This window comes from Pseudocercospora fijiensis (genome assembly GCF_000340215.1).
Source record: "Pseudocercospora fijiensis CIRAD86 unplaced genomic scaffold MYCFIscaffold_9, whole genome shotgun sequence".
In the NCBI taxonomy this organism is placed as follows: Eukaryota; Fungi; Ascomycota; class Dothideomycetes; order Mycosphaerellales; family Mycosphaerellaceae; genus Pseudocercospora; species Pseudocercospora fijiensis.
Window position 1 is genome coordinate 1,843,274 of NW_006921540.1, and position 21,876 is coordinate 1,865,149.

The 21,876-nt window shown below is 48.1% G+C and overlaps 3 protein-coding genes across 3 annotated transcripts; 1 reads left to right on the forward strand and 2 right to left on the reverse strand.

Moving 5' to 3' along the window:
• Positions 1 to 11,554: 11,554 nt before the first annotated feature.
• On the reverse strand, positions 11,555 to 12,312 carry MYCFIDRAFT_183911 (uncharacterized protein; the record flags this gene model as incomplete). The annotated part of the gene is made up of 2 exons (XM_007932693.1): positions 11,722 to 12,312; positions 11,555 to 11,663 (listed from the first exon to the last, which is right to left on the reverse strand). Coding segments are annotated over exons 1-2 (388 nt in total), but the record flags the coding sequence as incomplete, so codon positions are not given.
• Positions 12,313 to 12,441: 129 nt separating this feature from the next.
• Positions 12,442 to 14,176, forward strand: MYCFIDRAFT_36762 (uncharacterized protein; the record flags this gene model as incomplete). The annotated part of the gene is made up of 5 exons (XM_007932306.1): positions 12,442 to 12,520; positions 12,568 to 12,845; positions 12,893 to 13,667; positions 13,720 to 13,790; positions 13,847 to 14,176. The coding sequence occupies 5 exons, from the start codon at positions 12,442 to 12,444 to the stop codon at positions 14,174 to 14,176; spliced, it is 1,533 nt and encodes a 510-aa protein (XP_007930497.1).
• A 1,797-nt stretch (positions 14,177 to 15,973) lies between these two features.
• MYCFIDRAFT_87840 (uncharacterized protein) lies at positions 15,974 to 21,770 on the reverse strand (the record flags this gene model as incomplete). Its single annotated transcript, XM_007932694.1, has 6 exons — positions 15,974 to 17,121; positions 17,170 to 17,891; positions 17,988 to 18,162; positions 18,223 to 19,398; positions 19,468 to 21,608; positions 21,677 to 21,770. 6 exons carry the CDS (start codon positions 21,768 to 21,770, stop codon positions 16,438 to 16,440), a joined length of 4,992 nt encoding a protein of 1,663 aa, XP_007930885.1. The 3' UTR covers positions 15,974 to 16,437.
• Between the last annotated feature and the right edge of the window lie 106 nt (positions 21,771 to 21,876).

Below are 21,876 nucleotides of genomic sequence, written 5' to 3' on the forward strand. Positions count from 1 at the left end.
CCGCTAGCGTCTTAGGTATTAGTACTTGACGCGCTTCCCTTTCCTTGCGCTCGGCCTCGAGCGAGGTAAATAGGTCTTATAGTAAGGCGGCGTTCTAGCCTATTATAGCTATGTATAGTGAAACCTTAGTAGATAAGTATACACTATTGTTGTATACGAATTCTGTAGGCTATAGGAGGTTAACCTAGTCGTTAGGGTTCTCGTTAATGTAACTACGTAGGTACTACTATAGCGTAGCATTCTACCTTTCGGTTTGACTATCTATTTATAGATAGAATGCTATAGATAGGCGATGCTTGAGTCTTAGCTGTAGGCAAATCTTACTCTAATAATAAGATATAAATATCGAGCCTCGGTTAGAGACTATCCCTTTAGGGGTCCCCTAATAGGTATAGAAGATATTGTTCTATAGCGCTTCTGCTATATTAATAGCAGTCTAATCTTTCCGCGCCGGGATATATCGAGCGCCCTTAGTAAACCGGTCTATAACGACTAGGATAGCGTTAAAGATGTCTTTGCTTCCTCTTCGCTTAGTAGAGGGAAGACCTATAATAAAATCTATTATAAGCTCTATAAATAGCTTATAAGGGATTAGTAATAAGGACAACTCGCTAAAAGGCTAATGTTTTAGTGCCTTAATACGTTAACATACGGCGTACGTGTTTACGTAGTCCTTTATGTCCCGCTTACTATTTAGCTAGTAGTATATATGCGATAGTAGCTCGTGCGACCTCTCTATGCTATAGTAACCGGCAAGCTTACTATTATAGTGTCGCTTAAGAAGTTCTTATCGGATCGAATGTTTAGCGGGGACATAGTATCTGCCCTTAAACTTTAAATAACCTTTGTTATCGATCGACTAGTTACTCTTACTAGATCGAGTCGTTCGCCTACTTACAAGCTTGTCGATACGTTTAGTAGCAAAGGCGTCCCTCTGCTAAGCCTATAATAGCTTATCTATAAACGATTGACTATCCCTATTTATAAGGTTATTTAATAGTACCCTCGCTATTAAACGAGGTACGCATTATATACATCTAATAGCACTAGTAGCCGGATTAACTGTATTAGTGCTTTAATCGCTGTTACTATATATAGCGATATCGACTAAGGAGTTATTATAACTTCTCCTGTCTGTGTCCTTAGCTCTTGCCTTAACACGCACTATTAATATAGCAAGAGCATTAACATGCTTTAAGCCGTCGCGGAGTCCGGTAAGCCGCTTATCCTACGCGTGCTTATTAACAATACGGGCTATAGCAATCTTATGCTATAGGGTTAGAAACAAAGAATTGATGTATTCGGTCTCGCTATCGTAATTAGGTCGCCTCGATAGGCTATCGGTAGGGTTACTTACGCCTAGCCGGTATAACACATTAAAATTAAACCTAGCGAGGTAGACGGCCTATCTAGCCTGTCGACCTATAACCCTAGTAACCTTAGTAATGCTACGGAGGTTGTTATAGTCTATATAGACCTGTATTGTATGTTAAGCCCTATCGAGGTAGTGCCTCTAGTACTTAAAGGCCTCGATAATAGCTAGGAGCTCTTGCTCGTAGGTCTCGTAGCGACGCTTAGCATTAATTATCTTCCTCGAGAAGAAGGCAATTAGGTGCTAGTAATTGTTATTAGCCTGTTGTAACATAATAGCTGATATAGCAAACTGTAAAGCGTTAGTCTTAATGCGGATCTGTTTGCTTAGTACAAAATAGTGCAATAAGGGGACTTTAGTAAAGCGCTTCTTTAAACCGTCAAAAGCGGCTTGTGCTCTGTTAGTCTATTTGAACTCCCTAGTTAGGTTGGCCTTAGTTTTAGTAAGCTTAGTTAGTAGCATTACATGCCTCGAATAGCCTTTAATAAATCGGCGATAGAAGTTAGCAAAACCGAGGAACGACTGCAGCTCCTTAATTAACGTAGGAACAGGCTATTTAGTAATAGTTTTAATCCGATTAGAATTAGCCTTAATACCCTTAGTTAATACGAGGAAGCCAAGGAAAGACACCTCCTTAGCAGCAAAGGTGCATTTAGAAGGCTTGCAATATAGGCTATAGGCCCGTAGGCGGTCGAGGACCTTTCGTACTATAGCCTAGTGTTCTATAATGTTAGGTAAGTGTGTGTAAACTAGGATGTTATCTAGGTAAACTATATAGAGGTAATCTAATAGGCCTAAAAGGGCCTAATTGATATAGGACTAGAATGTAGTAGGGGTATTGGCTAGCCTAAATAGTATAACTAAGTACTCGAAATAGCTATAGCGAGTACGAAAGGCTGTCTTCTATTTATCGCCCTTGCGAATACAGATGCGGTAATAGGCGTCCTTAATGTCTAATATAGTATAGTAGTAGGTACTAGAAAGGCGATCGAGAGTCTCGTTAATAAGCGGAAGTAGACAGCGGTCTTTAATAGTAACAGTATTGAGTCCGCGGTAATTAACACATAGGCGTAGGCTACTATCCTTCTTTAGTACGAATAGGATAGGGGCGCTAGCAGGGCTGTTACTATACCGTATCCGGCTATTAGCTAGGTTTTCCTCTAGATACTTACGTAATATAGCAAGCTCCCTTTCACTAAGGTTGTAGAGTAGCCTAAAGGGGACCTCTTTGCCCTCTATAATGTTAATCTTATAATCCGTCTCTTTGAACATAGGCAATGTCGATGCTAGGTAGTATTTAAACATATTAATATAGGTCTCTCGGATAGGCTCTAGTATACGAGCAAGCTAATTAGGATTATTAGGGGGTATAGGTTCATCGTTATTACTACCGAGTAGGTCGGCCGTCGGATCGGCTAGGGTTAGGTTGCTAATAAACAGGACCCTAATATTATTAGGGCACTCGCTAATATTAATATGTTTAATGTCCTCTTTCCTAGCGATTCCAAATCGCTATTATTAACTGCCTAAGTCTATAACCATAGCATAGTACTTAAGAACGGGGTTGCTAATAACAATCTCGGATAGGAGGCTGTCTATATCTACCGCGTAGGCAGTAAAGTTTAGTAGGCGCTTATTGCCGAGGTCGTCCTTTAGGGCTATATAGACATAGTAGGCCCTATAGGTCAAGTGCCGAGCGTTATTAAACTAAGCAAGGGTTAGTAGGTTAGTCCTAGGCAGTTGTCGAAGGTCTAATTGCTTAGCTAGGCGATAGCTAATAAGGGCACTAACTAAATTTCCGAGGTCTAGCATAACCTTTGCCTTATAGTTAGTATTAGGCCTAGATATAAGACAGGTACGTGTAATAGCTAGCACAATGTCGATAGTCTTACGCCGTACGAGGCTAACAGTTAGTGCGGCGCTTACTCTTTTTTCGAAGGTTGGCCTATAGGGGTAGCATTAGCTGCTAAGAGGTACTTTCGGTGCTTAGCGGCAGCACGGTCGATTCGGGCCTAGTCCTTAGGTTTGTCGCATTAGCCTAGTAGATAGCTAGTGCTATTACAATTAAAGCACTTCAGTCCGGTTAGGGGGTTACTATAGCTATTGCCGCTATTGTTAGCCGAGCGATTAGTACTATAGGGATACGAGCCCCTTCTACGGCCCCTATTACGGCCTCCTCTATATAGCCGCTAGCTACGGCTTCTTCTACGGTCGTTGTTACTATTCCTATAGTTAGTATTATTGTCTTAGTAGGAACCTTAGTTTCCTCCGCGGCTACGGTTGCTACGGTTGCTAGTAGGTCGAATCCTTAATTCTAGTCGTTGCTAGAGCTAGACAGCTCGTTTAGCAGTTTCGACTTCGACTATGAATTAAATGCGTATAAGATTGGCCTATTCAAACACACGGCGGCGGTCTAATTCAAGGACTAATTCCTATCTCAATTTAGGGCGTATTTCGGAGATCTAGATAGAATTAGTTTTAGTCGGGAGGTCGTCTTCGAGGGTCTTTAAATAGGCCTTAAATAAGCGAGCCGATTAATTAGTCTTTTGTTTAGCTCGAAGGTACTAGTCCTAAGCGTGTTATTGCCTTAGTATAGGGTTTCTAAGGGTATCTAGTATAATGGTTTTGTAGGTCTGCTACTAAACAGTAGTCTAGTTATTAAGGGAGTCAAAATAGTTATCCTAGGTGCGTTTTAGGTCGCCGTTAATGTACTATATAGTATAGACGACTAGTAAATAGTCATTTAGTAGAGCCCTTAGTGCGTTTCGTTAGTTAAGCTTATAGTTACGAATGTAGTCGTTATATTGCTTTCGACTAGAGCTATTAAACACGGTGTAGTCCTTAAGTTTAGCATCCTTCTTCTAGACTAGGACTGATAGTAAGGAAGGTCCTACTGTCGACTTAGTGTTAGTTGTTAGGGCCTCCTAAAGGCGGCGAATTTCGAGGAGGTTATCCTTTAGCTATTGTTCTTAACGCAGGGTAGTAAGCCTGTTTTAGGTGGCTTCTTAGAGTCTCCCTACTAGTTAGGGGCTAAAGGCTAGCTAGCTATATCGTCGATTAACAATGTTGTTAAGAATGTCGTTAACAGGCAATTCTAGATTATTACCTAGAATTATAGGTTCTTCTTTAATAGGCTCTCCGGTAGGCTCTTTAGCAGGAGGCACTTTAGTAGGCACTTTAGCGGGAACTGTGCTACTAGCGTTGTTATTGCTAGCGCTGCTAGCGGCAGCACGGTTGTTGTTTCGTAATAAACCGGCTATTATAAGGGGCGACACTAATAATGTATTATTAGCCCCTAAGATACGGATATAGCGGAATTAGTAGATATCGGCTTAGTATGCTTAACTTAGTGTAATAGGCCGTATAGAAGGCCTTGCTTAATAATTGGTACGGTTATTTCGATAGAATAGTACGTATAGGTCCCGTTCTTTAGGCGCAATATAGTTAGATTAGTCTTGTTCGTAGCTATACCGCTAAAAGCTTGAAATAAGGACTATCTAGCTGCTACCCTTAAAGGGTAGATCGAATACTGTATAAGAAGGGTTATATTAGCAGGTAGATAGGGTGGTAGTAGGTACAGGTAGTATTCGATAAAGATCTTAAAGAAGAGGGAGGAAGGCAGGCTAGTTAGCCTAACGCTAAGCGCTAAGCCCTGCCTAAGGCATCAAGACCCTAGCTTCACTCGAGCCTAGTTATATACTAATTATGTATAACCTCTTTAGTCCTAACAAAATGCCTCGACTAGAGAGGTACCTAATATTCTAATTTAAGGATTTAAGACGAACCTAGACGCGCTAAACCCCCTTACCGAGCTCCCTACTAAGGACTACTTAGTATTAAGATAGGAGGTACGCGACTAGGTAGTAGACTCTCTTACGTAGGCGGCAGCGATAATAAAGGACCGATACGACCGCAAGCATCGCCCTATTTCCTTTAAGATAGGCTAAAAGGTACTACTTAAATTATATAAGGGATACCGCCTACTAGGGAACCCTAATCGCAAGCTCTCCGTATAGCGTACTAGACTATTTAAGGTACTACGCCTAGTTAGCAACCTCGCGTACGAGCTCGACCTCCCCCTAGTAATGCGCATCTATCCTATAATCTTAGTTTCGCAGCTAGAACTATACCCTAAGGGCCGTAACCTATACGACCGAGAGATACTAGAGCCGGGCCTAGTAGACGAAGCACCCTTCGAGGACGACTATCTATACCTAAAAGCGCTATATTACGAGGTCGAAAAGCTCCTCGGACGTAGGATCTTAAGAGGCAAAACACAGTACCTAGTTAAGTAGCGTAGCTATAGCTACGCGTATAACGTTTAGTACGATATCGATAACCTCCGCGACTTAGCGGAACTTGTCTAGGAGTACGACCGCCTCTACCTACAACAAACGTTACGATAGTAAGCTCTACGTTAGCAAGCGCTATAGTAGTAGGCACCGATAGCGCTGTCCCTAAGCGCGCCGTAGTTAATAGTAGGAGAACTGTAGGCTCGGCCTTCTCGGAGGCCTAGCTTGCGTAACTCCTAAAGAACGGCTATATAGAAGGTTAACTAAGTAGCACTATACGCAATAATAGGCATCTCTATCGCGGTATATTACGTTATAGCATTATTGTCTATAATTGAATCGTACCCTACTTTACTTCGTTTTAAAACGTAAATAGTTCACTTTATTATTCCCCCCCTATTATCGCTCTAAAGCCCGCGGCGACGCGTCTTATTATTGTTATTAACGTAGGACGCGTCCTATTGTCGGATAGGCCGTACCGTATATATAAACGGCGCGGCGCAAGCGAGGTAAAGTTTGCGTTATAATAAGCGTAGAACGCCCTAGCAACGCTGCAAATTCTTAGTTACTATGTATACGCAATATACTAAATTCTCTCCGCTTATTTATTACTATTACTAACATCCTTACTAAGTATACGCCGCCTTAACGACTAGCCCCGACAATACTATCTATTCCTAAAATAGAGCGTACCGAGCGCTACTATCCGCTAGCGGGCGAGCGCGGCCCTCCTATATAATAGCAATACGCCTATAAAGAAGACGAGCTCTTAGAACTAAGCTAGTAGTAGCTACCTTAGCGTCGCAAGGTTAGCGGCCTACTATTTGCCGTAGCACTACTATAAATCGAGCACTACGAGGACTACGTTAGCTCGCCTAAAAACATCGTATAGGCGAACCTTAATAACATCCCTTATAATAAGGTCCCGGTAGAGTTATACCGCGAGCTCGACCGGCCGCTACTAGAAAATATTAGTAACTTCGTTAACGCTACGGTATAGGCACGAATCTATCGTACGCTAGTGCCGCGCCCGCTATTGCGTAGAAGAACTATACGGGTAAACCCTATTACCTTCGAGGACTTCTTCCTAAAGCACTACGGCTCCGATAGGATATATATTATACGAATTCACTTAGTCGACCTCTCCGAACTTAGCTACCTGCCCCTACTACTACTCGACCCTAAAGCTAATCTAAAGGACCGTAATACCTTACGCTGCATCGCTATCTTATTATAGTAGGGCGCTAGCGTTAATAGCTACGAGATAGGTAACTACGCTAGCTAGGCTACGTTTTTCGGCCTACCGCAGTTCTGTTAGTTCCTAGACGCTAAGCTAGACGTCGCTTAGGACGGCTAGCGATACCGCGTTATTGTCCCCGATCCTTAGTACGCTAAATTGTTCTACGACCTAGTAGAGATCCTAGACTAGGTCCGCAACTACGATATCTACTACGCGATCCGGACGCTCGCTAAGCTCGACCTTACTCTAACGTCTTATAAGGAGAACAGTATACCCTTCGCGGTACCCTATACCTAGACCGCCTTTTAACTTATAAGCGCCTTAGCTAGCTACGGCTTCGCAAAGAACGCCCTTAATAAGCTATACGAGATCCTTACCGGTATACTAGGCTAGAACGAGACCGAACTAAACCTTATATCCGTATACGCATAGATTATACAGATTATAGCACGTACGGTAGATAGACTAGAAGACGAAACGCTAGAGCAGGCCGACGAGCGCCTTAATTAGACTACTAATTGCTATAACTTACTAGGCTAGTTCGAGGAGGAATAGGACGTTACCGTAGAAGCGATAGTCTAGTAGTAGACAGCCGCGATATACGTAAAAGTATAAGAAAAGATTATTATACTCGAGCCCGTCGACCTAGTTACGTTCGATAGTACCGAGTTACTAGAAGCCTACCCTAAGTAGTACGCTGCCTCCGCGCGGTTTTAGACAGAATGCCGTTACTAGAAAGAGCGTACCGTAACTATAGTACTCGGCCCTACTAAGATTGTTAAGATGCTTAAGCCTAACGCTCTGTAGATAGATTATAGGAATAATTAAGGATAGGTATAGAGCGATAAGGACCTCCCTTACTATCTCGGAGAAGCCGCAAATTAGTACTAATATGCCTCGGACGCCGTAGTAGTACGCGACGCTACTACGCTTAACGCCGACACTAGCGCCGTAGAGTTAGCTACTAAGCGCTCTAAGGGAAAGGCGGCCCTACGCCCTAAGGGATTACCTATGCTCTAGCGATATAAGAAGGAGCTTAAGAACCCTAACGACGCGACGTATTAGGATACTATTATAGTAGAAGAGTAGGAACTAAGAAAGGTAATCGTAGGTAAAAAGTAGAACGTAGAAAAGATAGACGTCGATAGCGAGAACGTAGTAGAGAAAGAAGAGTAGGAAGTAGGAAAAGTAAGCGTAGATAAGAAATAGGACGTAGAAAAGAGGGACGTCGATAGCGAGAACGTAACGGAGAAAGAGTAGTAGGAGGGATAGAAAGAGAAGGCTACGGGAAAGGATATCGGTATAAGTAACGCTAGAGCTAAGGACGGCGATAGCCCCGCTCCGCTAGATAATAAAGGTAAGGACGAACTTTAGAGTAAGGCGATAAACGCTATCCTTATCTACGCCGACGCCCTAATAACCGCACGCTAGGTCGTAGACGCCGTTTAGTTAGCCTTCCCGAACCTCTATACTACTAAGAGCGCGGAAGATACTAAGGAATTCCTTAACGCCGATAGTGCCGACGTAGGCTTAGATCCGGACTTAATCCGCAATTCTAACTTAATCCGTAAATAAGACAGTAACGGTATATACGTCTATAAGCTTAGTATCTTTAGCCGTAGAGCCGCACTCTTACGTAATACTAAGCCCGCCTTTAGTCCTATATACGAATACGATATTACCGTATACCTAGTAGAGAACTCTACCGCTAGGGACTCCGCTCGAGATAAGGTAGTACCTCCGTAACAATACCCTACTAAGTAATAGTAAGGCAAGACGCAACCGACTACGCGAGGTAAGGTAAAGTAGCGCGACGGAGGTAAGTAGAACGACGAAGGCGAATAGAATAGCTCCGATAGAGACGATAACGACGACGCTCTACTAAAGCCTCGTCGTAAGCACCTCCCTATAGCTTCCCTCGATATTAGCTAAGAGGTACGCAATGCGGTTACTGCGTTAGGCGTACGTTAGCGCGCGGCAAGCTGCGCCTTTATAGTAGCTATAGCGGCAATTATTAACGCTGTACGTAAGGACGACTTAGCCGTAGACCGCCTTGTTTAGGTTAACGATACGGTACGCTAGACCTATACCGTCTTAAACCCGGTATAAGAACTTAGCTTTACGAGACGTATCTATAAGGAAGACGCTACGTAATAGCGATACGAGAACTTCCTAGCAAAGTATACCGATTCTCTAATAGGCTCTAACCTACGTAGCTCGCTTATAGCAATGTTTTATCGAGTATAGACTATAAATAAGGGCGATATAGAAGAGGGCGCCCTACTGCCTTTTATCGGACAGAACGCTACGCTATAGCTATTACGCGAGGCAACCCCCGACGTAGGCACTAGAGACGCTAGTCTATTACGCCGAGAGGAAGTTCTAGAAGAGATAGCTACGGACTTCGAGATTCTAGAAGAGCCTACGCGCGTTACGACTATCGAGATCCTAACCGCTACGCCGACGAGCGCCTAAATCGCTATACCGATAAGCGTACGTACTCCGATAGATAAGAAGGTCCGTTAAGGCGCTACTAATATAGACAAGGATACCTACCTATAGCGCTCCGAAATACTATACTCCGACGTCGAGCAATAGCTTAAGTCTAGCTACTAGGCCGATACTACGGTACTAATCTATAACGTATTAGGCTTTATTACGATCGATTGTATACCGCCTACGGGTACGCGACTCTTAGACGTTAAACTTAGTAATATATTTTAAATAATCGACGACGCTACAATTACCTTAAAGGAGCTCGGTACCTAGCACACCTATATAGTAGAGGCGTACGGCTTCCTACGTACTAAACGCAAGCTAATCGGCCCTCTATATCTATACTATACGGCAAGCACTAACGGCAAGTACAAGATCGCCTTAATCTATAGCCGGTATATCCTTATAGGTAGTATAGTCTTCCGGCGTAAGGTAGCGTACTAAGTCTAGCTTACCTCTATCGACAACGCCCTAGATTAGGCGATAATCTCGTAGGTCCTAATAGACATCCCCGGCGAGACGGAGCCGCTAATAGCCGCGCGCGACTAGCAGAAGCGATAGAAGAAATACCGCGAGGACCTAGTATACCTACTCTACGGCAAATAGCTAAAGACTATTACGGCCGGTTAGCTAACCTTTAAAGAAGACTAGGTAGAGTAGCCGACGGAGATTAATATCGTCGCGGTACCGGACTACGTCTTAGAAAACATAAAAGCAGCCCTTAATCGTAAGGCAGCCGCCGGCGTTATAGACGCAGCCCTCGACTACTTCCTTCGCACTACGTACCTCTAACTATAAATAGGCCGTATACTACGAAAGGACCGAGACTAGACGCTAAGATCGGCCTATAAGAAGGACACGACGCTACGTAGCCGCTATAGAAGACGCGCGCCCTACTAGCTTAGGTACTAGCACCGTAGGCACTAGTACCGCAACTACCGACGCTAGGTTAGTTACGCCGCAAGTCTAAGTACGTAGCCGTACCCGCAAACAAGCTCGCCTTGCTAGTAAAGCTACCTACTCTATAGGTACTAAGCGAGCCTAAGGCCCTCTCGCCGCTAAAGATTGCTACCTAGCGCCTAGCTACGCGCGCGTCCGCGCGCGCTATTACGGTAGGCCCTTCCGATAGTCTAGCTATACGCGCGTCTACGCGTACGTCTACGTATACCCTAAACTCTCTAGCTACGCGTACGCTAACTAAGCGTAAGGTAGCCGACGGCGATTCGTCTATAAAGAAAAAGATACAGAAACTGTAGAGCTTTACGGAGGGCAAGGTAACTAAAGCTAAGGCTACCGGCTCTAAGACGGAACCGGAATTAATTAACTCTAATAAGTAAGACTATAGCTAGTAGACGCGACATAATACGAATATATACTCGAGACGTATAAGAACGTATAATACGAATACGAGCAGTAAGGAAAACGAGCAAAAGCGGAAGGAGTATATAAGAAGGGGTTTAGCTAATATAGTACGCTAGCCTTCGTTCTATCGGACGGGGGTGCTATTACGGCAGGGACGGTACGCTAGCTAAGCCCGGTATATACTTTCCGTAGAACCGTAGATACTTACCCTAATACTATACTATAGCTAACCTACTAATCGTCCCTCGCGTAATAGTACGCGTATATAAATAAAGCGACCCGAATTTTTTTTCGAGGAAAGAATACGTAATACCTAGACCGAAATTCGAAAATCCGCTATAGTAGCGACCTAGATAAATACTTTATATATACTAATTACTATTTTTTATTCTGTATACGATAGCCCCGGTTTAGGAAAATCGAATGTAATCTAAAAACCGAATACGCTCGGCTATATAGAAGGCTACTCTATACCGCGACGATAAGAATATATACTATTTAGACCGTAATTCGAAAAAGTACTACCGGGCGGGCCTAGATAATTATATTATCTAGGGCCTCTACTATATATTATATATTAATTTATATTCCTCGACGAGTGCTTCCTTAAGAGGGGAAAATCTATACAAACAGCTAAATTGCGACAGAAACGGCCTAGACTAGAGATACTATCGGATCTCTGTTATCTAAACGCTAATTGGCTATACGCCACACCTTAGCCACATACTATGCCACTATGCCACACATACACACACATATACCAAAATACTACACCCTCAAATAATCCTATCTCTAGTCTGGTCTCGAGATAGATGGTGGCCTAAGAATGTGACCCTCAACACTCTCGACATCTTAATTCAGCGATCCGATGACACTTCTCTCTATCTTGATGAAACTCCTCAGGCGAGAAGCATACCTACCGGGCAAGAATGGGATGTGTCGACTAACACACTCGTCGTAGGCAAGAGTACTGGTACTGCTGCAGCTGCAACCGATACGGCACCCAAGATACTTGAACAACTTCATGAAATTCATTCGCCGTCCTGATTCTCTCAAGAGCAGACAAGCTGGGTCTAAACTCTCCATACATACACGATTGCACGAGGCGGGTGCAGAGCTGATCGCACACGACCTGCAGTGGACTGCGTAAAGTGCTATGCTGATCAAGCAAGAAATCTCGTATCTGCGTAGCAGAAAACGGTGCGAGGACTTGAGAGTCTGCCAGTCCAGAGGCTGCCGAGCTGGAGAGGCTGCATAGTGCAGCATTTGCGTGGTGCTTGAAGCTCGAGAGACGCAGTGCCATCGATGGCGAGATAGTGACTTGGGTCGCCAGGGAGAAGTAGACGTCGAGCGATTGGCCCGAGATCAGCCTGAGTTGGGGCCACACGATGTTGTTTCGTACCGTAAATGCCGAAAACGGTGTGGTTATTACCGATTCGAGAAAGAATTGACTTCACCTCTCGGGTTGACGCAGCCCCATGGGGGCTTCGTACGAGGTTCTTGTGGGGCAAACGAGGAGAAGCTTTTGTGATCAACGGACAAGGATACTATAGCACATGGCTTCTTCATCAAACATCCATTAGGTTGGTCTCTTTGCAAAACCATCAGTAGAGACTAGAACTTCAACCTGCTCTTCTCCTGATCAGACTTCGAAAGACCGCTGACAGAGTTCCGCAGAGATGCCATACCTAGGTATGCAAGGCAATACCTTGCTGGCAGCAATTACTTGCACGTCTGGCATGGGCTTCATACTATTCGGTAAGTTACACCAGAATCTGCAGCGATCGCCGCTGACAATCATTCAGGCTACGATGATGGGGTGATGGGTGGCGTTCTCACAGCGCCATCATTTGAGAGTCAATTCAACATGGGCTCGACGATGCAAGGCACTGTTACCTCAATTTTCCTGGTCGGTGCCTTCTTCGGATGTATGGCCTCAGCTCTCCTGAATGGAAAATGGGGAAGAAAGACAGTGTCGCACGCTGGATCTCTTGTGCTTAGCCTAGGTGCTGTGCTTCAGTCATCGAGCTACAGTGTAGCGCAGCTTCTAGTCGGCAGGATTGTCGCAGGTGTGGGCTTGGGTGTAAGTGTGCCTTCCTTCTGCGCCACTCAAGACTGATATGCTCGCAGCTGATTGTCTCCAATATCATAATGTGGCAGACCGAGCTCAGTCCAGGCCATCTCCGCGGTCTTCTTGTTGCATCAGCTCTCAGCTTTCTCATTCTCGGACAACTAATTGCATACTGGCTGGAGTATGGAATTAGCGACGTACCTAGCAGCTTTTCATGGCGCTTTCCAATGGCTTTCCAGGCTGCCTTGGGTATCGCTACCAGCGTGATGCTACTTTTCGTTCCCGAGAGCCCACGATATCTGTATCAAAAAGAGCTTCATCATGAAGCAAAGGAGGTCTTGACTCTATTGAACACTCACCGCGATGGCGTCAATGAAGAGGCATTACGACATACCATCACAGAGATCACGGAAGCCATTGCGATTGAGTTAAGTCAAGCTACCTGGAGCGATCTGCTGAAGGATGACAATGTTCGGTCCCGGCGGCGAGTAGCTCTTGCTTGCATTTTAAATGCTTGTCAAGCTTGGTCTGGTAGCACACCGATTAGCTATTACACCACTTACATCTTCGAAAACTCAGTCGGCTTGTCGTACCACACATCACTTCTATTGTCTGGTATCCTGCAAGTCTGGTTTCTGGTAGCTTCTTTCGGCACTTGGTATACCATCGAAAAGCTTGGACGTCGCATCTCCTTTATGGTCACGGCTGTTGGAATGACATGCTGTATGGCCGTGCTTGCCGCAATGATTGCTATCGACACCAAGAAGTCTGGAATCGCTGGATCTGCTATGATCTTCCTTTACCAAGCATTTTACACATGGGGTTTTATGGGCGGTAGGGCCGACTCTCCTCTGGAAGCTCGCTCGAAATTGCTGATGATTACCAGGAATCTGGGTCTACGGTCCAGAGATCATGCCGTTGACACATCGTGCGAAAGGCGAAGGTCTGGCGACAGCTGTAAGTCCTGACTCTACAGTATCGACCCATGCACTGATTGTATGTCTCCATCGTAGTCTCTCTGGCTAAGCGCATTCGTCGTGACCAAAATCGTCCCAACAGCCATCACAAATATCGGCTGGCGCGTCTACATCATCTTCGCCTGCTTCAATCTTGCCTTTGTTCCATTCGTGTACTTCTTCCTCCCCGAGACTGCCGGTCTGACATTGGAGTCAATCGACCTCTGCTTCATGGACCGATCTACTTCGCCTGTGAAGAAGGCGAACGAGATGAGGAAGCAGTTGCGGAGCGGTGTGGCTGCCGTACTTGAACATGGAATTGAGGCAGGGAAAGAGAAAGAGAAGGAGAAGGATGTTGTGCATGTGGAGTGTTCTGCGAAAGACTAAGCGATACGATTCCAGAGGACTATTTCTACACTCTTTGCTTGGTTCCCGACTCCGCCATCAGTTCTCGAGCGCAAATCAGCCGCATGTGGTCCGTACAAGAAGAATATCGTCGAGTTGGCCAAAACGACTACGAGGAGGACGCGTCTCTGCAACCACGACCTCGGCTTTCTGGACGCCTCGCTCCTTTCACGGACCGCTATATAGTACGCAGACTCCGACAGTAGGAGGCGGTACAAACTTCTTCACAATACAGTAACAGAATCTCTGGTTTGGATTCAATGCTAGTGCATCTAGAATCGCCCTAGTCAACCTAATGCGGCGATATAGGAAGTCACGCCATGTGTTTTGACACCGTCTACGGCGCGCTTGAATCTCGTAAGTATGATTCCTGCTGGGTTTACGTGGCTCTTTTATTGCTCGATTTGCAGAACAGAACCTTGCACTGTTCGCTGTAGTGAGGGATAGTCCGCCTGGGACATGCACTGGAAGTCCTCGACACGTTACGAGGCCTTGAACACAGCAGCAAGTCGTTCAACATAGCTTACACCGACACCACAACATCCACCGATGATACAGGCACCATTCTTAACCCAAGCCTGCGCGTCCATCGCATACGCATCCGCATCAAGGCTAGCATCCAGAGCAGAAATGTCCCCGTTGGCAGCAGATTCGGTGGCGCGCGGGACGAAAGTGTTCGCGTAGATTCCCAGAGACAGCGTACTGGAAGAATGATGCAGATGCAGCGAAATCCGGCCTACAGCAGTTGTAAAGCAAGCGAGGAGAGGAGAGATGGGCAGATGCGGAGTCGTCAGGACAGAAAGAAATCCACAAAGGCTTGCCGAGAGATGCGATTGCGGATCTCACAGATTCAGCCTCGTTGATCACACTAAGCGTCTCTCCCAACCAAATGTCCACGTATGGACAAAGCGCCTGGACCAGGATGTCAAGGTACTCGTGTACACTCCGATCATCGAACATGTCGGGTTCGTATGAACCGAAGATGGGCGGCAGATTTCCAGCGACACGAATTTCCCGCCCAGATTCTTTGGCAACCTCCTCTGCTGCTTCGCGTGCTGGCAGGCCGCCAGCTCTGTGCCACGCTTGCGGAAGCGTTCGTCGACAAGATGGAATGGGACCAATGCGTATGAATTAGTGGTGATGACATCGGCGCCAGCGCGTGCAAACTCCAGATGTCAATGAGCGCAAGAGCAGACCTTTCTGGTTGATGGAATGGTGCACCGAGACGAATGAGCTCTCTCGACATGCCGCCATCGAGGATGGTAACATGATTGGGGAGTAGACATTGTAGACTCCGAATCCTTGCGAGGAGAACTGTTGCAGGGAATATGACTAAGCGAATAAACCGATGGACGAGTTGATCAAAAAGATCGGAGGTAGGGAAGTGAAATTTGGAGCGATTGTTGTCGGGCATGATGCTGGGAAGATTGCCGTGGAGAGGATACATGCCAGTGCTAGTACGGGACGTTTGGGGAGGGTTGTCAGGCAGAAATTTTCCTTGATGAGGAAGGAGACAAGGTCGTCTTCGTAATTGCATTGTTTCCTTGAGATCAGGGATGGAAATGGATGACGCATCATGAACGATGAAATGAAAGTCGTAAGTCTCGATCGCTATCGTGTAACGTTGGTGATCCGCACAAGAGAAGCTCACGAGAATACCGGATGAAATTCAAGAAATCCTTGATCCTTCCTATACGAGCTTCAACTTGATTGATGAATGTGTCAAGACTTTACAAGAGAGTCTCGTCTCCACAATATCAGGAAAACGGGAGGGCTTGTGCGGCAGTCAGTGCTTCGAACGGGGTATTATACAAATCCAAAGCAAACAGAGAAGAACAAAACTTGGCGACCCAAATCCCATGTTTTCATCTTCCGGAGAAGCAAGAGAGTTTCTTTGCCGGCCGGATGGGATAATGCCATGTTCCTGCTCTTTGCGCCTCAAAATGCGCTCGCTCGCTCGCTCGCTCGCTCTGATATAGACGTGAAACTCGTATCTGCCTGCTATTGCCTGAAAACAAAACAAAAATTGTGTGTTATGGTCGTGAGTGGACGTGGTCTTCTTCAAAGACGGCCGTCGGTTGTGCGCCGCCCATTCGCTCGCACGGTATAAGGACAATTTGTGAATGGCACTAATGATACAAGAACGCATATTGCTGCGTGAGGCCGTGTTTGTCGTGATTGTTGTGCTGTGACGTATGTCGGTGTCGATGTACATGAAGGAGATGATGACGGACGTGCTTTTCCTAGAAGCAATTGAGCCCGCTCTTCTTCTTTTTCTTGTTCGCGTTGAGTTCGGCCATGCGCTGTTCCAGCGCTTGACGGGCACGTTCGGCGCGTACACGCATTTCGCGTTCTTCTTCGACAGCCTGCAGACTGGCTCGAGAGTTACTGCGCTCCTTACGCAAGCTGACCAGCTCGTCTTCCAGGCTTTGGCACTTCTTCCGCCAGTTCTCCATTTCTGACTTGGTTCGATTGGCGGAGGTCTCGAGGTCGACCAGGGCCTCCTCAAGGGTGGCTGTGAGCTGCTTCTCCGCAAAGAGATGCTTCTCGATGGTCCTAATGCGAGCCTCTTGGTCTTCAATGAGCTGCGAGACGGCCGGACTTGGGCTGACCTCGTGCGAAGCGTGGCGCGAGGTAGGTGGCGACGTTGTTGGAACAGGTGACGTTCCACGCGGTGTGGGCGATGTCGTGCGATCCAAAGCACTCTGAGGCGGCGTGCCAGTGACCGGAGAGCCAGGAAGTGGTGGGAGGGGAATAGACGGCGGAGGTGTAGGAAGTGCTGTCGGTCCAGATTTGCGGGCATTTGAAGATGATGAGGAGTTTCGGCCAAGTGCAGTGGTCGCGGCTTCTGGCGATAGCGAGTCGCGGTTGTAGTGCGACGAGGTGTTCGAGTTCAGAGACAAGTGCTTGAAAGCATTGATTTGTTGCTGCCCATGGTTAGCTCGGTTCGTCGTCAAATCCTGGTTGCTGCTCACCTCAAGCTGCGAATTGCGCGCCTTGGCCTCCTCAAGCTCCTTCTCAAGTTCAGCACGAGATGGGGCCTCAGACTCCATGCTAATCGCTAGTTGCTGATCGTAAGAGTTGCTCAGTTGCTCCTCGAGCTGTTCGACAAGTGCAGCGCTCTTCTGGTACTTGTCTGTCATTTGCGCCAGCTTGGCTTCCGTCTCCTCGGTGTGAGTCTTGAGCTCGTTGATTTCGTTCTCCATCTCCACTGATCGGTTGATGGCATTCTGCAGCTCCTCTTGCACGGCCTTGAGCTCATTCGTGGTCTTGAGATGTCTTCCATGCAGCTCCTTTCCTTCTTCGACCAAGCCCGAGATCTGGTGGTGCAGACTACCCTTGTCGGTCTCGTATCCAAGCGCAGAAGAAGCGCTCTTGAGCAAGGTCGCGATCTCGCCATTGGCAGATGACAATTGTTGCTCGTAATCGGCGACAGTCTGCTCGTGCTTCTTTTGGAGCTCGGTATATCTCGTGGTGTACTCTTCGATCTCCTTGGTGTGGGAAGCTTGCAACTGCTCCAAGCTCTCTTGATGGAGCTGAATTGTAGATCGATGCACCTCAAGCTGATTCTCGAGGTTCGCGAGTGCCTGGCGATGAAGCTCCTTCGTGCTCCCGCGTTTCTGTTCATCCTCGGCCACTTGCTGGAGGACATCCGCATATTGCTGCTGCAGGGTCTCAAGCCTCGTCATACGTTGCTCTGCAACATGCTTGTGCTCTTGGACTTGAGCATTGAGGATCTCGATGATCTCTCGGTGCTTGGCTCTCTCCATCTCAAGCAGGTCGTCGTCTTCACGATCGACATCGGCGGATGGTTCTTTGGCAGCCATACCTGTCTGAGCTTGATACAGTGAGGCTTGAAGCTCAGCAATGGTGTTGACCAGGTTCTGCTGGGATCCTGACAGGGAATCCATGGCCTCACGATGCTTGTTTTCCCAAGCGCTGACCTCCTTTTGCAGACGGTTCACCTCCTCGTGGTGTGCAGAGCGCTGGGCCGTCAATGCTGCCTCCTGCTCAGCCTTTTCGACTACAGCTGGGGTCTCGGGGAACTCGCCAGGCATTTGCGATGTTGCTTGATCGTCGCTTGGTGTCGGCAACGAGTCCGCGCCGTAGGCCTTGTGATGTTCGGCAAGCGCCTCCTTGAGACTTTCAATCTGCTCCTGAAGCTCCCTCTCGCGCTCGGCATGCTGCTCGTGAAGCATACGAATCTGGTTCTCGCTCTCCATGAGCTGATCTCGCATCTGTCCGACAAGGGAGAAGTCTACACCGCCTGCGCTAGCAGCAGCCATGCTAGATCGTTCACGAGTCAGTCCTGCAATGATCGTCTGCTTCTGCTCCATGTCCTTCCTAAGTGACGCGAGCTCGCTCTCGAGAGCTTGCACTCTTTCGGAGCGTAGGTTGAGCTCTGTCATGACCGTGCTGAGATGCTGCTCAAAGTTATGACGAACATCAGCCTGCTCCTCAAAGTTATTGAGAACCATGGTTCGAAGGGAAATGTAGGATCTAGATGAGCGATCCGATGAGCTGCCCAAAAGCTCGTCCGACTTTCGTCGCCAAGTGCCCTTTGGCAAGCCGGATGGCAGGTTTGGTGATGACGGGAAAGCTGGAGAAGCTGCTCGTTGCACCTGTTGCAATTCTTGTTTGAGCTCTTCGACCTGACTTAGGGTTGCTTCGTGGCGTTGCGCGAGACTCATGTAGTTCTTGGTGAGCTCTGTAACCGACACCGCTTTCTCTGCGTGAAGCTTCTTCAGGGTTTCCATTTCTTGCAGCACCTCTTCGTGCGATGCTGCTGAGATGGGTGAGTGTGCCGCGCTGGCATCGTTTCGCGCAGCAATCTCGTCAATTGCTGGACTCATCGGTGCGCTCTCTCCTTCGGCGCCACCACTCTGTTGCTGCAGCGAGGACAACTCCGCCAACGAGGAACGCGAGGATGAAAGCGGTCCGTCTGTAGCCGCCTTTTCTTCTTCGTCTTTCGTCCCCGCTTCCACTAAAAAAGAGCTTCGGCTGCTCGCCACAGGGGTGTCTGCAGAGCGTGGTGTTGGCATGCTCTTCTCGAACTCCCGCTGCTCGATTTTGGCCAAAGTCTGCAGAGCAGTCTGGTACTTCTGCTGAAGGTTGTCATAATCGCTGAGCACAGTCTCATGCTCGGAGCGGAGGTCGAAGAACTCCTGCGTGAGATTCTCGAGCTTGTTGGCCATGAATTCATTCTGGGCGGGACTGCGTTGAACACCTGTGCCATTTGCCTCTGTCGGCTCTGCGGATTCTGCACGCTCCACCTTCTCAAAGCCCTCGTCGGATGCGGTTGACTCTCGAAATGGATCGTACTGGTCGTCATCGGCGTGGCCATTGGGCTTCGCAGCTGGTGAGGGCGTTCGTGATGCGGAGTGTCCATTTGTCTGGTGCTGATCACCACCACGAATCGCATCGAGTTCGCCGAGCAGGTTATCAAGTCTGCCGATGCTTCTCTGCCGCTCCACAACGTGCTCGAGACGCTCGATCTCACGCTGCATGATCTCTTGATCCTGCTCGGCTTCTGCCAAACGCTCCTCCAAGGTCGAAATGTAATCCTCAGCATTCGACTCGCTATCCCGAACACGTTGAATTTCCCTTCGTAGCTCATCAATCATGGTCTCTTTACGTTCTTCTTCCGTGGTGGCGCCTTCCATCTTACTTTCCAAATCGCGGGTATAAGAGTCGTTATTCGCTTCTCGTTCCATGTACTTCGAGATCCGCGCCTGGAGTTGCTTCTGAATAGTATCCAGGTATGCAATTTTCGTCTCCTTTTCCATGAGCGTGCTTTCTGTACTTGCAAGTGAGGATCTTGTCTGCGAAAGCGAACTTTCCAGAGTCTGGATCGTCTTCTCGTACTCCAACACCACCTGTTCCACAGCTTCTGCGAATGAGTTTGACCGCTTGATCCGATCACTCGCGTTCTCACCAATTGCCTCGTTAAGCAACGGGGTCTCCGCATCTTCGCTGTCCCTGCTCTTTGAAATCTCGGCGATCAATTTGGCGTGGCGCTGGCTGAGGGCATTATAGTTCTCCTGCATGTCCATCAGTTGGGACTGGAGCTCATACTCGCGTCCGCGGCCCCTGTTGTCACGCGCATCCTTGCCCATCATGTCTCTTGCAGCACCGGTATCAGTGTGGCGGATTTGATCGCGAAGGAAGCTGACTTCCGCACGTAGTCGATCGATCGCGGCTTGCTTGTCGCTGTCCTCGTGGGTCTGTTGTATTTCGGGCCGACTCTGGATTGCACGCGCGCGCTGTGCGTAGGTGACGGTGTTCAGAGTCTCGCTCAGGTGAAATACTGCCGGGGTTACACATGCTACCATGAACGTTATGGCATTGCCACCAAGCGAGTCTTGCAGCAGGCGAGTAAGTCGAGAGTCACGATAGGAAATGTGGCCATTCCCGTGCTTGGACAGCTGTGAGATGACCTTGCCAAGGCTGGCAAGTCCAGCATTGATCGAAATACCTTCTTTGGCTCGATCTCCCGTGGCTCCGGTATTCTTCAAACGTTCGCTACCAGCCAGATCGACGAAGTGGAGCTTACTGTCGAGCGTCATCACGCTCTCGGCGCCCGTCACATGTTCGATTGGCATGGACATGCGCTTCTCCGCCTTGCCAGTGGTGGTGGCATGCGCGTCGGTCTTCTTCTGCACGAGGTTCAGACTGAACACTGCGTGTGAGCGCGATGAACGTGCGTTAATGGCAGTGGCGTCGGTTTGTCGGATCGCGGAGCCGAAATTGAGGGCATTGAGCACATCTTCCACCGAGGTGATCGGTACCTGGGTCAGTCCCGTAAGCATAATACGGCCTTTGGTGTCTTCACGAATGGCCACCTGGGCGCGGTCTGCGGGGGGCACATTTTCGGATATTAGCAGATCGCGGAGCTGTTCATTGTAGATTTCCACGTAGGTGGCCTTGAGCTCCCAGTTCTTCGTCGTCGTCGTGGCGCCGTATTTCTGGATTGCGTTGTAGGCCGGCAATGCTTGGGTGGAATATCGTTTGGGTGTCTGAAGGCCGCTGGGTTTGGCGGAGGTACCATTGAGCTTGTCAAACAGGGCCTGAGCAGCTCGCGGCACGATGCCTCTCACGTCTGCGTCGCTCTGGTCTTCGGGGCCCGACGTGCCCATGGTGTAGGACTTGCCTGCGCCCGACTGCCCATATGCCAAGATGGAGACATTGTAGCCCTTTACGAAGGAAGTCACGCTGTCGCTCACGTACTCCCACACGCCGTCCTGCGTGGTGTGCTCGTCAAAGACGCGGTCGAAGACGAAGAGCTTCTTGCCCTGCGGTGACTGCACGGAAAGAGAGGTCGGCGTGGGTACCTCACAGGTGCTCTCGCGAAAGCGCTGGGGGATCAAGTCGAAGCCGGGGTCAGTGGGGTGGAGCGGCGGTCGTACTCGCACAGCTGCGCGTGGCACGTTAGCATTTGCACGTGTGCCATGTTTGGTTCTTTGTATACTGATGGCTACTTACCCACTTTGACGGCAGTGCGGGCGCCATCGTCGTCGCTGGTTCGGGAATGGGCTTCCGTCATGCGCGAGGTGCTGCGGTTGTGCGTCGGCCGCATAATGGCGGTGCTCGGTCGACTGCCAGTGCCAGTGCCAGTGCGGGTGCCAGTGCCAGTGCCAGTGCCAGTGCCGTTGCTCGTCGCATGGAGCGGGGAGGTAGGAATA